This window comes from Erinaceus europaeus, chromosome 4 (assembly GCF_950295315.1).
Source record: "Erinaceus europaeus chromosome 4, mEriEur2.1, whole genome shotgun sequence".
Lineage (NCBI taxonomy): Eukaryota > Metazoa > Chordata > Mammalia > Eulipotyphla > Erinaceidae > Erinaceus > Erinaceus europaeus.
In genome coordinates this window covers 62227919-62240774 of record NC_080165.1, presented here as the reverse complement: position 1 = coordinate 62240774, position 12856 = coordinate 62227919, and the positions used below count along the sequence as shown (strand labels likewise).

The window sequence follows — 12856 nt, the reverse complement described above, 5'->3', positions numbered from 1 at the left end:
TTACAAGTTATAGATGAAAGTAGGGAAACATTGTAAATAAAAAGAAAGCACTGGAAAAGAAGATAAAGGATTTAAAGAAAGAAAGACCTCTACCCCCTACAGGTAGATCTAAGCACTGAGAACCTCTCCAATTCTCAATTTCCTCTTAATTTTTCTAGACAAAGCACAATGGACTAGATCGGCAAAGTAACTCACCTGAATAGTGCAGCTGCTTTGTCCTGCCGCTGACCCATGTTAGAGCTTAGCCCTACCTCACTAAAGGAAAGCTTTCCCTCTTCCCTCTCTTCCTCAATCTCACTCAGTCTTTATCTGAAAAAGTCAATCTGGAGCAGCAAAGCCCTGGTGACAAAACGAAAGAAAGAAAGAAAGAAAGAAAGAAAGAAAGGAAGGAAGGAAGGAAGGAAGGAAGGAAGGAAGGAAGGAAGGAAGAAGAAAGAAAGAAAGAAAGAAAGAAAGAAAGAAAGAAAGAAAGAAAGAAAGAAAGAAAGAAAGGAAGAGGGAGGGAGGAAGGAAGAAAGAAAGATAGAGAGAAAGGAATGAAGGGAGGGCAGGAGAAAAAATAGATGACTTTTCATGAACAAATTCTCTGCAAGTTACTAAATAACAACACTTAACAACAAAAAAAAAATCTTTATGTTGAAAAACAAAACCCAAAATTCTTCATGTAAAAATTCCAAGTTTTAAGTCTCTTCATAAAACAGAGCAACCTCTGCCCTGCCACTAGAGTCAGCAATCAAGTCCCCATCCTAGACTCTGTTGAAAGCCAGGTTCTTGGTTTTTTGTTTCCTTTTGTTTTAATACTAAAAAGAGTGAAACAAATTATAGCAGTCAAAACCTAACAACAAAAGCTTATTATTTAATAGCATTTATATAATTAAATTACTTGCAAGACTACAGTTTGATGACTCCTTATTTTCAAAAAATGTATTTATTTCCTTTATTTTTATTTTTATGGGAGTAAGAACAGAGCACCACTCAGTTCTGGCATATGCAGTTCTGTGAATTGAGCCCGGGACCTACTATTTTGTTCTACAGATGGGTACAAATAGCACCAAGCAAACTAACTCTGCTTTGCTATTCTGTCTCTATAAACAATAAGGAGAGAGGGGGGAGGAAGAGGGAGAGGGGGAAGGAGAGGGAGAGAGAGGGAGAGCGTCATAAGCTGGCAACTCCAGAATGCCAATACGAACTAAGAATATCCTGGTTTTTTTTCAGAAATCAAATACACTACAGACACAGAGAGAATGGATGCACTCTCTGTGATACTCTGTCCTAGGCTTCAGTTCTCAATCAAGAACACACTCTGTGAGTATATCTTTACCTTCATGAGTTCCATACCATTTTAAGGCCGGTGGGGGGGGGGGTTGGTGGGGGTGAGTGTGAATGCAACTAACACTGAATAAAATGGTGGTGTTCAAGGTGCTGTTTGACTTAAAGTCCCAAGCTCTAGAAACCTATGGACAAGGCTGTATGAAGACTTAACATCTTAATTAGTGACCTCTCTGTCCACACATAGAAGTAGCTTCAGCACCAGGCCCTTACTTAATTGTTTTCAAAATAGTCATTTTTAAAGTATTTAAAGTGTCCTCCATGTTCATAAATTTATAAGATTCATTCATTTATATATTAACTATAACTATATGATGTTATTTACCAACAGAAAAGAATTAGCCTAGCTTTTTTTTTCAAATACATTTATAAGTTCAATTTTCTTCTTTCTGGTGCAAGAATTACCTCTATTATATTGGGGACAAATATTAAATAGTAAAAAGCAGTTCTTGTACTAAAATTCACTGTAATCCATAACTAAAACTTTGACTCACAAAGAAATAGTTGATGGGTTCACTTATCCGACGATACAGCTGCCTCACCCAAAGTATTTTTCCTGCAATAGGAGGCATGTTGCGAGCAAGAGGGGGATCATCTTTTTGAGAAAGGTAAAGCTGTAATTAAAGATCTGGTATTAGTGATTGAAAGTAAATACAATGGAAAGGACAATGAATTATACAGTTATATTCATACTGATACTTTGCCATTATTCACACGCTTTCTGCAGAGAAAGTAATCAACAGATGCATAAATGCTCTCAGAGGTGGTAATGTAAGGCTCAGGAATGATGATGTTTACAATACATAGTACATAATTTTCTCATAACCTGTATTTCTCTTTATATTTTTTTCTGCCCTCTATCCCAATTTTACCCCAACTTTAAAGAGGTACTCTATGGGGCCAGGTGGTGGTGCACCTGGTAGAGTACACATATTACAGTGCATAAGCATAAGGGTTCCAGCCCCTGGACCCCACCAGTGAGGCAGAAGTTTCACGATCTGTGAAACAGTGCTGTAGGTTTCTCTTGTGCCATCTCTCTCTCTCTATCTCTCTCCCTCTCCCCTATCAATTTCTGTCTCTATCCAAAATAAATAAATAAAACATTAAAATATATTTCCAAAAATAAATAGTTATTCTTAAAGAGGGAGCACATAGCTGCATTATATTAATCACAATATCCTCCAAAATCCATACTTCAATATAAAAAAGAATTAATTTAGGCAGACTTTTCTATTCACATATAATATCTTGAAAAGAAAGTTTTTTGATATGCTACTGAGTCAAAAATTTCATATCTGAATTTTTATTTAATATGGTCAAGCACTTTTGCTCACAAACACAATTATGGGAAGTTTTGTTTATTAGGGGAAAGTATACTTTGTACACATTAGTTTTGCAAAATATCGATAGGTTTTATGTGAAATGAAAGGGAGAATTATATGGTCAGACATTTTAGGGAGTTACTCAATCAAAGTCATAGTTTCTCAATGCAATTCTTTATTCTCATATAATTATTTCATTATAACAATATACAGGATAAATCTCTCCAAGTATATTACATAATGCAGCAATTTTATTTTCCCAGATTATTTTAACCATTTAACATCTCATGGGAGTTCTTTCTTCTGGAACATCTTCAGAGAAATTATATGCCACAAACAATAGGTTTCTGATAAAACTGATTTCAAAAAATTAAAAGGAGAGAGAGTTATTACATAAAGAAGCACTAAGTCTGGTAGTCATAAATACAATATCATAAATATAGACACACAGCAACATTCCCTGACAGCACTACTCTGCTTGTGGAAAGGAGCATCAGAAGTATTAGCACAGAAAAGAGAGCTCTGAAAAGTGTGGCACAAGGTAACAATGGCAAATACTTGGAGAATACTTTTCTCTTCCTGCTGAAGTGCCCCTCTGCAGAAACATGACATTTACCTTCTTTGTAGCTTCCAGTTCAGACACATAACACTGAAGAATACGCTCAATTGTGTGGTTTATTTCTATTTGAAGACAGGGAATGTTCAGCTTCTGGAATCTAAAAGTAATTGAAGCAGAATGGTTTTTAAAATTGGGGGCCAGGTGGTAGTGTACTCAGTTGAGCACAAGGACCAGAGTTCAAGCCCCTTGTCTCCACCTGCAGGGGGAAGCTTCATGAGTAGTGAAGCATTGTCTCTCTGTTGCTCTCCCTCTTTATGTCCCCTGAACTCCTGACCTCTCTCCCTATATCCAATAATTAATAAACATACATTTTTAAATATTAATAAATAGGGAGTTGGACAGTAGTGCAGTGGGTTAAGTGCATGTGGAGTGAAGCACAAGGACTGGCCTAAGGATCCCGGTTTGAGACCCTAGCTCCCCACCTGCAGGGTAGTCGCTTCACAAGTGGTGAAGCAGGTCTGCAGGTGTCTATCTTTCTCTCCCCCTCTCTGTCTTCCCCTCCTCTTTCCATTTTTCTCTGTCCTATCCAACAACAACATCAATAACAACAACAATAATAACTACAAGAACAATTTTTAAAAAGGCAACAAAAAATGGAAAAAAATTAATTAAATAAGATAAATAATAATAAATAAAATAAAAACAAGAAGCACACTTAAGAATTGCTGTCCACCAGCAGCCAGAGCAGATCAGTGCCCTAGTCTCTCCCTCTCACTCTTTCTCCCCATCTCCCTCTCTCTCATTGAAATAAATACATAAAATATTTTTTTAATTTTTTTATCTTTATTTGCTGGATAGAGACTGTCAGAAATTGAGAGGGAAGGGGGTGATAGAGAGGGAGAGAGACAGAGAGACATCTGCAGCCCTGCTTCACCACTTGTGAAGCTTTCCCCCTGCAGGTGGGGGCCAGGAGCTCGAACCTGGGTCCTTGCACACTGTAACATGTGCGCTCAACCAGGTGCGCCACCACCTGGCCCCTATAAAATGTCTTTTAAGGAAAGAATTGCTGCAGTTCTAGCAGCCCATTCACTCATTTGACAGATGTTCACATCAGATCACACATTTTTCCTAAGACATAGTGATGACAAGATAGGTACAGCTTCTGCACCCCATAATGACCCTGGGTCCATACTCTAAAAGGGATAAAGAATAGGAAATCTATCAAGGGAGGAGATGGGATACAGAGTTCCGGTGGTGGGAATTGCATGGCATTGTACTGTTATCCTATGGTTTTTCTCAGTGTTTCCTTTTTATAAATAAAAGCAAAAATAAATAAATAATTCAAAAAAAATTTTTAAAAGATAGATACAGCTTCAACCCTCTTTGATCCTACAGTTATCATATGGAAATGGCCACTAGCCATTAAAAAAAGTTACATAAATATTTAAATACAGAGGCACCAAATGTGTGTATACTAGGTGAACCTAGGAAATCAAGAACTACTTCCCTGAGGAAATGACATTCAAGCTGAAACTGAATAGGCAAGTGGGGTATGAGGGTCCCTCTTCAAATGTTGACACACATGTAATTCCATATAGTCATAATCAGAGTAATGTTTTTATTGTTCAGATACTACTCCCACCTAGAGACTGAATGACACACAGCATTAGAGCTATGCCACAACATTTTGACAATAAGACAGAGACAATAGCATACCACAGGTTAAAAAAAGAGAGAGAAAAGCAGAGATACAAATACAGAGATAGAAAAATATATCTCAAAAAGAAAACAGTTCCTACCATCTGTATAGACTGTCTCTTCTCCAAAATTATTTTATGTCTGTTTTGACTCATAATTTTACGAGAAACAGAAAGATAGTTCACCTGGCGGAGTATGTTCCTCAACATGTTCAAATCCCTGGGTTGAACCTTGGCACCACACAGGATCACTACAGATGCTAGAATAGTGCTAAGGTGTCTTCCTCTTTCCCTTCTCTCTCTTTCTCTCTATCTCTATCTCTGTCTCTATCTCTATCTCTCCCCTTCATATTCCCCTCCAAATAGAAAATAATGGGTTTAGAGGCTGCTCAGTGGTGTTGCATATGTGCTGGTCCCTGAACTCATTCTATATCACCACACAAAAATATAGTATCAAATATAAAGATACATTAACAGTCTCGTGTGTATGGTCTCATAAAGCATGATCCACAATTACAGAGTCATAAAGCTATGTGTATGGTCTCATAAAGCATGATCCACAATTACAGAGTCATAAAGCTATGGTAAAATCAAACCTCAGAATCAAACCCCGATCCATTGGCTTTTACCCTGAGATAGTTGCTGAGTCAACTCTGAGTTGGAAGAAATGGTTTCGATAAATCCCTCTGTTCTGTGCTTTCCAACCTTTTCAGTGAGCACAACTCTCAAAAGAGAGAGCAAGAAGGAGCTGGGCGGTAGCCCAGCGGGTTAAACACGGGTGGCGCAAAGCAAAGACTGGTGTAAGGATCCCGGTTCAAGCCCCCGGCTCCCCACCTGTAGGGGAGTCACTTCACAAGTGGTGAAGCAGGTCTGTAGGTGTCTGTCTTTCTCTCCCCCTCTGTCTTCCCCTCCTCTCTCCATTTCTCTCTATCCTACCCAACAACAACAACATCAAGAAAAACTACAACAATAAAACAGCAAAGGCAACAAAAGGGAATAAATATTTTAAAAAAGAGAGAGAGAAAGAGAGAGAGCAAGAAAACCTAGGGACACTGCGGGGGGGTGGAGGGGAAGGGTGAACAGAAAGTTTGGGCATTTACTATTCGTAGATGCTCTCACTTGTGGAAATCCCTTTAGTGTGTAGAATCAAACATTGTTTCCCTTCCCAAAAAATGCCCATGAAATTAACCACGAACATATTACATAGCTGGGAGGGAAAAACGTGAAATCATTTCATTCTATTATTAAAATGCATTATGCTCCAAATAGATCAATACAAAGTACCATAATCTTTAAATTTTTCCCAGTCTATCTCATTGTAATTGCAAATTACTGTTCATAAGTTTAAATAGAAGATACATTTCAAGAACACCTTATTTGAAATTGTACTTTCAAATAGAAAGTTACTAGAACCTATACTGTTTAATGAATTTTAAATACCTTTGAAGTAGCTGAAGTGCCTGCTGAGAAGACAAGATTTTTCCAAAAGTAGTGTTCATAAATGCCTGTATTTGAACCTAAAATAAGTATTAAGATTTAAGTTATTACTAGATTGAAGGAAAATAATTGGCTTTGTTAAACAATTAAATAACTATAGATTATTTAACTACAGTTAATTAACTACTTATATCAAAGTATCCTTAAATACACTATTTAACATATAGAATTCTGTTGAGCTGGGAAGACAGCATAGTTGTTATGCAAAAGTCTTTCATGCCAGAGGTTCTGAAGTCCCTAGTTCAATTCCTAGCACCACCACAAATCAGAGATGAGCAGTGCTCTGGTTTCTCTCTGTATCTTTCTCTTTGTATCTCTCTTTGATTAAAGATAAATAAGTAAGAATGGGGGGGCAGGTGGTAGTGCAGTGGGTTAAGTGCACGTGGTACAAAGCACAAGGACTGGAGTAAGGATCCCGTTCGAGCCCCTGGCTCCCCACCTGCAGGAGAGTCGCTTCACAGGTGGTGAAGCAGGTCTGCAGATATCTATCTTTCTCTCCCCCTCTCTGTCTTCCCCTCCTCTCTCCATTTATCTCTGTCCTATCCAACAACAAACGACATCAACAACAATAATAACCACAACAAGGGCAACAAAAGGGGGAGAAAAAGATTTTTTTTTGAAGTATGGTGGCCACTGGCCAGTACTGAACACTTGACATGTTGCTGTTTAGAAGATATTATGTAAGTATAAACTAGATTTCAAAAATTAAAATATTGTTTCTGTATTGGTGACATGTCACAGTGACAACATTTCATATGTTGGATAGAGTCAAGTACATTAATTAAAATTCATCTTGGGGGCCAGCAAGATAGCTTACCTGGGAGGGTGCTTCTTTGCTCTGTGAGCAACCCAGGTTCTAACGCAAAGTAGAATAGGTACTCTATTCCTGAGTACCACAACACTGAGGGAAGCTTCGGGACTGTACTCTCTGTCTATTCTCTCCTCTCTTTACACCTCTCTCTCTCTCTCTCTCTCTCTCTCTCTCTCTCTCTCTCTCTCTCTTCTCTCTCTCTGTCTCTCTCTCTCAAAAAAAAAAAATCAGCCTGAAGCAGTGAATCTCCAGAATAGACAAAACAGTTTCATCTGGCCTGCTTCTTTTTACTTTACCCATGTAGCTGCTAGGAAAAATAATAATAATAATTCTATATGTGGTTTACATTTGCTCCTAGAAAAAAAATTCTGTATGTGATCTGCATTTGCTACTTATTCATTATTAGAGATTACTGACCTAGAGAATTTATAAAAGGAATGAATGTCCCTTACCATGCATATTTCTCTGGGTCATTTGCCACTTATATGCATTTTGATAGAGAAATGTAATAAGGACATCAAGGGCATTAGATGTCACTTTCCAATACTGCTACTCTCAGAAACCTCATTGTCATGTAAAGAAGGAACAAGATGCAGAATACAGTCTTTAAAAGACCCACCATCCCTCTATCATTGAACTACAAACTCCATGTACCCAACCAGTGGAACTGAATCATTCTTTGCATATTACTTTCATTTATAAATTACAGTGTCATAGTCTACAGATTCAGCTCATCCCCATGACTCAGAGACTGGAAAACAAAGGAATCCTAAAACATAGGCATTTTGTTTTCAATATCAAATAAAATTAGCATGGCCACTACATTTACTAAAAGGTAAAATGTGTATCTAAGACAGTAGTAAAGTATTTGACACAACCTAGAGACCATGAGAAGAATTAAGAAGGGAGTCCCACGGTAGCAAGGCAGGTAAAGCGCACATGGTTCAAAGCAAAAGGACCTGCATAAGGATCCCAGTTCGAGCCCCCGGTTCTCACCTGCAGGGGTCCTGCAGGGGAGTCACTTCACAGGCGGTGAAGCCGGTCTACAGGTGTCTATCTTTCTCTCCCCCCTGTCTTCCCCTCCTTTCTCCATTTCTCTCTGTCCTATCCAACGACAACGACATCAGTAACAACAATAATAACTACAACAATAAAAAAAACAAGGGTAACAAAAGGGAATAAATAAATAATATAAAAAACAGCAAAGAAGAATTAAGAAATATACTTTTTAATTCTTACCATAAAAATATAACTCCCAAAGCATTTGGAAGCAACTTCTTTTTTTTTTTATTAATTAATTTATTTTTTAATATTTATTTTATTTATTTATTCCCTTTTGTTGCCCTTGTTGTTTTATTGTTGTAGTTATTATTGTTGTTGTCATTGTTGGATAGGACAGAGAGAGATGGAGAGAGGAGGAGAGAAAGATAGACACCTGCAGACCTGCTTCACCGCCTGTGAAGGGACTCCCCTGCGGGTGGGGAGCCGGGGTTTGAACCAGGATCCTTATGCCGGTCCTTGTGTGGAAGCAACTTCTACCTTACCCAACTAAAAAGTAATAAATAAAGCATATCTTAGTATTAAGGAGCCTAACTTTCAAAGAACTACAAGAAAATTATTCCAAAAAGAAAATGTTAGAATTTCAAGATCTTTCTCAATAATGATACACAGATTAAATGTAGTGTAGTTATTACAGCACTTTTTTAAAATGAGAATTTTTTTTTCATCTCATGGCAAGAATTTCAGACTCAGGAAATAGACAAAATATATTTTTGTCTCTCCCTCTGTCTGCCGCACTTTCTGCAACAAAGAAAGTCTATTGCCTGGGTCTAACCCTGGGCTTGCAGTAATTTTCAATAAGAGAATAACTATGGTCACATATGCCCATAAGGTGAGAAAGAAATATGGTAGTCTCACCTGAAATATGGTACCCTTCACCCCTCTGCTGCCCCTTAAGCTACAAAACACAGGACGATGGTTTCTTCAGAGTTGCCTGTAAAGTTGCAGGAAAATGTGCTCATAAAGTATAGAACCCAGTAGAGCATGATTGATCCTCCTAGTCAGTCTCATATCCTTTCTTTTTAAAACCGAATTTATTTTAGCCTCCAGGGTAATCACTGGGACTCCACACCTGCATAATCCCACTGCTCCTGGAGGACTTTCTCTCTCTCTCTCTCTCTCTCTCTCTCTCTCTCTCTCTCTCTCTCTCCCTCTCTCCATAGAGCAGACAGAAATGAAGGGAAAAAGCAGAGATAGAGGAGAGAGACACTGTGGTACTGTTCCACTGCCCATGAAGCTTGCTCATGCAGGTACTCACCTATGATGGTTGGGGGTTTGAAGTCCTGTCTTTACAACTGGTAAAGTGTGCACTCTACCAGGTAAGCTATCTCCAAGTCCACTCAGAGAGTCAATATGAGCAAGGTATGTATATATACAATGAAGTGCGAAATTTTACTCCTGAATTTTATATAGCATCAGAAACCAACAGTAAAGCAATAAAATATTATTTTAATTAACATATATTTTAAAGGTGGAAAATACTTCATAGGCTAGTTGAAAAAACTTTATGCTGGCAAATATTGGGTTGTCTGAAAAGTCAGGACATTTATGTTTTTCTGTGGAAAGAAATGTGTCATGACTTTTTCTGAAGATCCAGTACTTCGAACCATTTGCAAGTTATTTATAACAAATACATGGATTACATTGCTATTCATTATATTTTGGCTTTCCTAGAGTAGAGGTACATAAAGTTACTAACCTCTAAACCATTGATTTTTGTCATAAAGTCTAAGAAATCCGTGTCAAATTCTGTCCTTCTTGGATCTAGAATATCATACTGCTTTTTCTTAACCCCTTGATATATATTTTTGAACTTTATAGCCAAAATATCTATTCCTTCTATGGTAGAATTATTCAATGCTGAAAATGTCTGTACAATGGTTATCATTTCTGTAATCTAAAAAAGAAACATGTTATTGTTTTATGTCATATTAGTATTCTCCCCTACAATAAGGTCTCTATGAGTCATTGATTTTAAAATAAATTGTGAGGATGGGGGAGATAGCCTAGTGGTTATTACCCTCTCTCATATAAATAAATATGTCATTAAAAAAATAGGGTGACTGGGGAAGTAACTCAGCATGTGTTCTTGTTTTTAGGGGTTTTTCTCCCTCTAGGGTCTTCATTGGGGCTCTGTACCTACACTATGAATCCACTGCTCCTGGTGACCATTTTTCCCATTATTTTATTGAATAGGATTGAGAGAGGAGGCAGCAGTAGGAAGATAGACACCTACAGACCTTCTTAGTTTGTGAAGCACCCCCTACTGTAGGTGGTGAGCCAAGGGCTTGAACCAGGATCCTTGTGCTGGTCCTTGCACTTCATAATATGTGTACCACCCAGTAATATGGTGTACCCAATGCACCACTGCCCAACCCCCAATCTTTCAAAGCTACAACAAATAAATCAGGGGGGCAAGGGAGTGACTTAGTGGTGGAGCACATGCCTTGACTGGAGCTCTAATTTTGATCCCTAGAATTCTGTATGACACAGCAATGCTCTGCCTGTGCTTCCCCCCCGCCCCCGCGATGTGTGTGTCTTGTTATTTATCTATTTATTTATTGCTTTTTTATTTTTTATACACTGCTCAGCTCTGGGGACTGAGCCTGAGACCTCAGAGCCTTATGCATGAAAGTTGCCTGTATAACCATTACGCTAGTTCCTCTGCTCTCTCTCATAAAAATTAAGGTAATTTTTTAAAAATAAAGAGAGGCGCCAGGAGATAGCTCACCCAGTAGACTGTATCCTGTGCTATGTCAGGGACCAGGTTCAATCCTCAGCACCACCATACGCCAAATCTGAGCAATGTACTGGTCTCTTTTCTCTATCTCTCTCTCTCATTAAAATAAATAAATACCAGGAGTTGGGAAGTAGCACAGCGGCGCAAAGTGCAAGGACCGGCATAAGAATCCCAGTTCAAGCCCCTGGCTCTCCACCTGCAGGGGAGTCGCTTCACACGCAGTGAAGCAGGTCTGCAGGTATCTATCTTTCTCACCTCCTCTCTGTCTTCCCCTCCTCTCTCCATTTCTGTCTGTCCTATCCAACAACAACGACATCAATAACAACAACAATAATAACTACAATAATAAAACAAGGGCAACAAAAGGGAATAAATAAATATTTAAAATAAATAAATAAAACATAAAAATAAATAAAATATGAAATAACTAGAAAGGTATGATGGGGCAAGTGCAATAAGTACATCACACTTACCTTCTCCAAACGTTTGCAGAAAGCTTCAAATTTTCCAAATATATACATTTCTGAAACCTCAAAAGATTTTTCCCCTGAGGATTCTAAAATCTGTTTCCTTGTTTTGTGAAAAGATGCCTGATATTCCTTGAACAGAAAAATGCAATCCTACAAAAAAAAAAAAAGAAAGAAGAGGGAAAAGGTTGATGGGACTTCGATTAGGAATCAAGATGCAAAAGTTTGATTCTTGCACAAAACTCATCACATTAACATTAAAAAAAAAGAAATTTTCTGCCTACACATTGAAAACCCTCTGAAAACAAATGAACTTTAAAATATATATCAGATTTTCATTTTCTTCATTCTCATGATCTTCCCTTATCTCTTTATTTCTTATCAAAATATGAAAGGCCCTATGTGTTTTTACATCATTGCTTGACTTTGAAGAATTCCCAGGTGTATATAAAATGTTGATTCTATTATCATTATCTGTCCAATGGGATGCATTGGATCGACCTTCTCGTGGTGCATCCCGTGAGTGCCCATTCATTGGGGAAACTGACGATCCTTCCTAGCCGACTGAATCCACATGGATCCCAGTCACTTTCAAAGCCAGCAACAAGCAGCTCCTGACAGCTTTCAACCTGACGCTGTTGACTGGCTACGGAAGAAGGGCAAACGCTAGAAGAAGAAGAAGATCTGTCCAATTGGCAATTTTTTTTATTTTTAACAGGAAGATTAGTGACTTACAATAAATATAGTTGTTGGTATGTGTGTAGAATTTCTCAGGTTTCTGCAAAACACTCTCATCCTCAGCCTATGTCCTCCTCCACCATCTTGCACCAGGACCTGAAAGTGCCCCCTCTCAACCCCAGAACCTCCCCATAGTGCTTTACTTTGGTGCAATACAACAAATCCTATCCAAGTTCTACTTTGTGTTTCCCCTTTCTCTTTAGTTTTCTCTCAATCTCTGTCATAAGTGAGATCATCCCATATTTATTCTTCTCTTTTTGACTTATTTAACTTAACATGATTCCTTCAAGATCTTTCAAGATGAGGTAGAGAAGGTGAATTTATCATTTTTTTAAATTTTTTAATTATTCATTTATTATTGGATAGTGACAGAGAGAAATTGTGGGGAGGGTAGAGAGGAAAAGGGACAGAGAGACAGCTGCAGCCTTGTTTCATCACTTGTGAAGCTTTTTCCCTCTGCAGGTGGGGACCAGGGGCTTGAACCTGGGTCCTTGCACACTATAATACAAGCACTTAACTAGGTGCGTCACTACCTGGTCCTTGAATTCATGATTTTTTTATTAGTGATTTAGTAATGATTAACAAGACTGTAAAATAGCAGGGGTACAGTTTCATACAGTTTCCACCACCAGAGTTG

At 38.1% G+C, this 12856-nt stretch overlaps 1 protein-coding gene across 1 annotated transcript in view; it reads right to left on the bottom strand.

The window, feature by feature from the left end:
• The window catches only part of DNAH8 (dynein axonemal heavy chain 8), a 429487-nt gene that overhangs the window by 351422 nt on the left and 65209 nt on the right, over positions 1 to 12856 (bottom strand). The window contains exons 12-16 of the mRNA XM_060190815.1: positions 11488 to 11634; positions 9974 to 10171; positions 6348 to 6424; positions 3268 to 3367; positions 1814 to 1943 (exon numbers count right to left, since the gene is read on the bottom strand). Coding sequence (XP_060046798.1) covers positions 1814 to 1943; positions 3268 to 3367; positions 6348 to 6424; positions 9974 to 10171; positions 11488 to 11634 — 652 coding nt within the window. The remainder of the gene's footprint in view (positions 1 to 1813; positions 1944 to 3267; positions 3368 to 6347; positions 6425 to 9973; positions 10172 to 11487; positions 11635 to 12856) is intronic.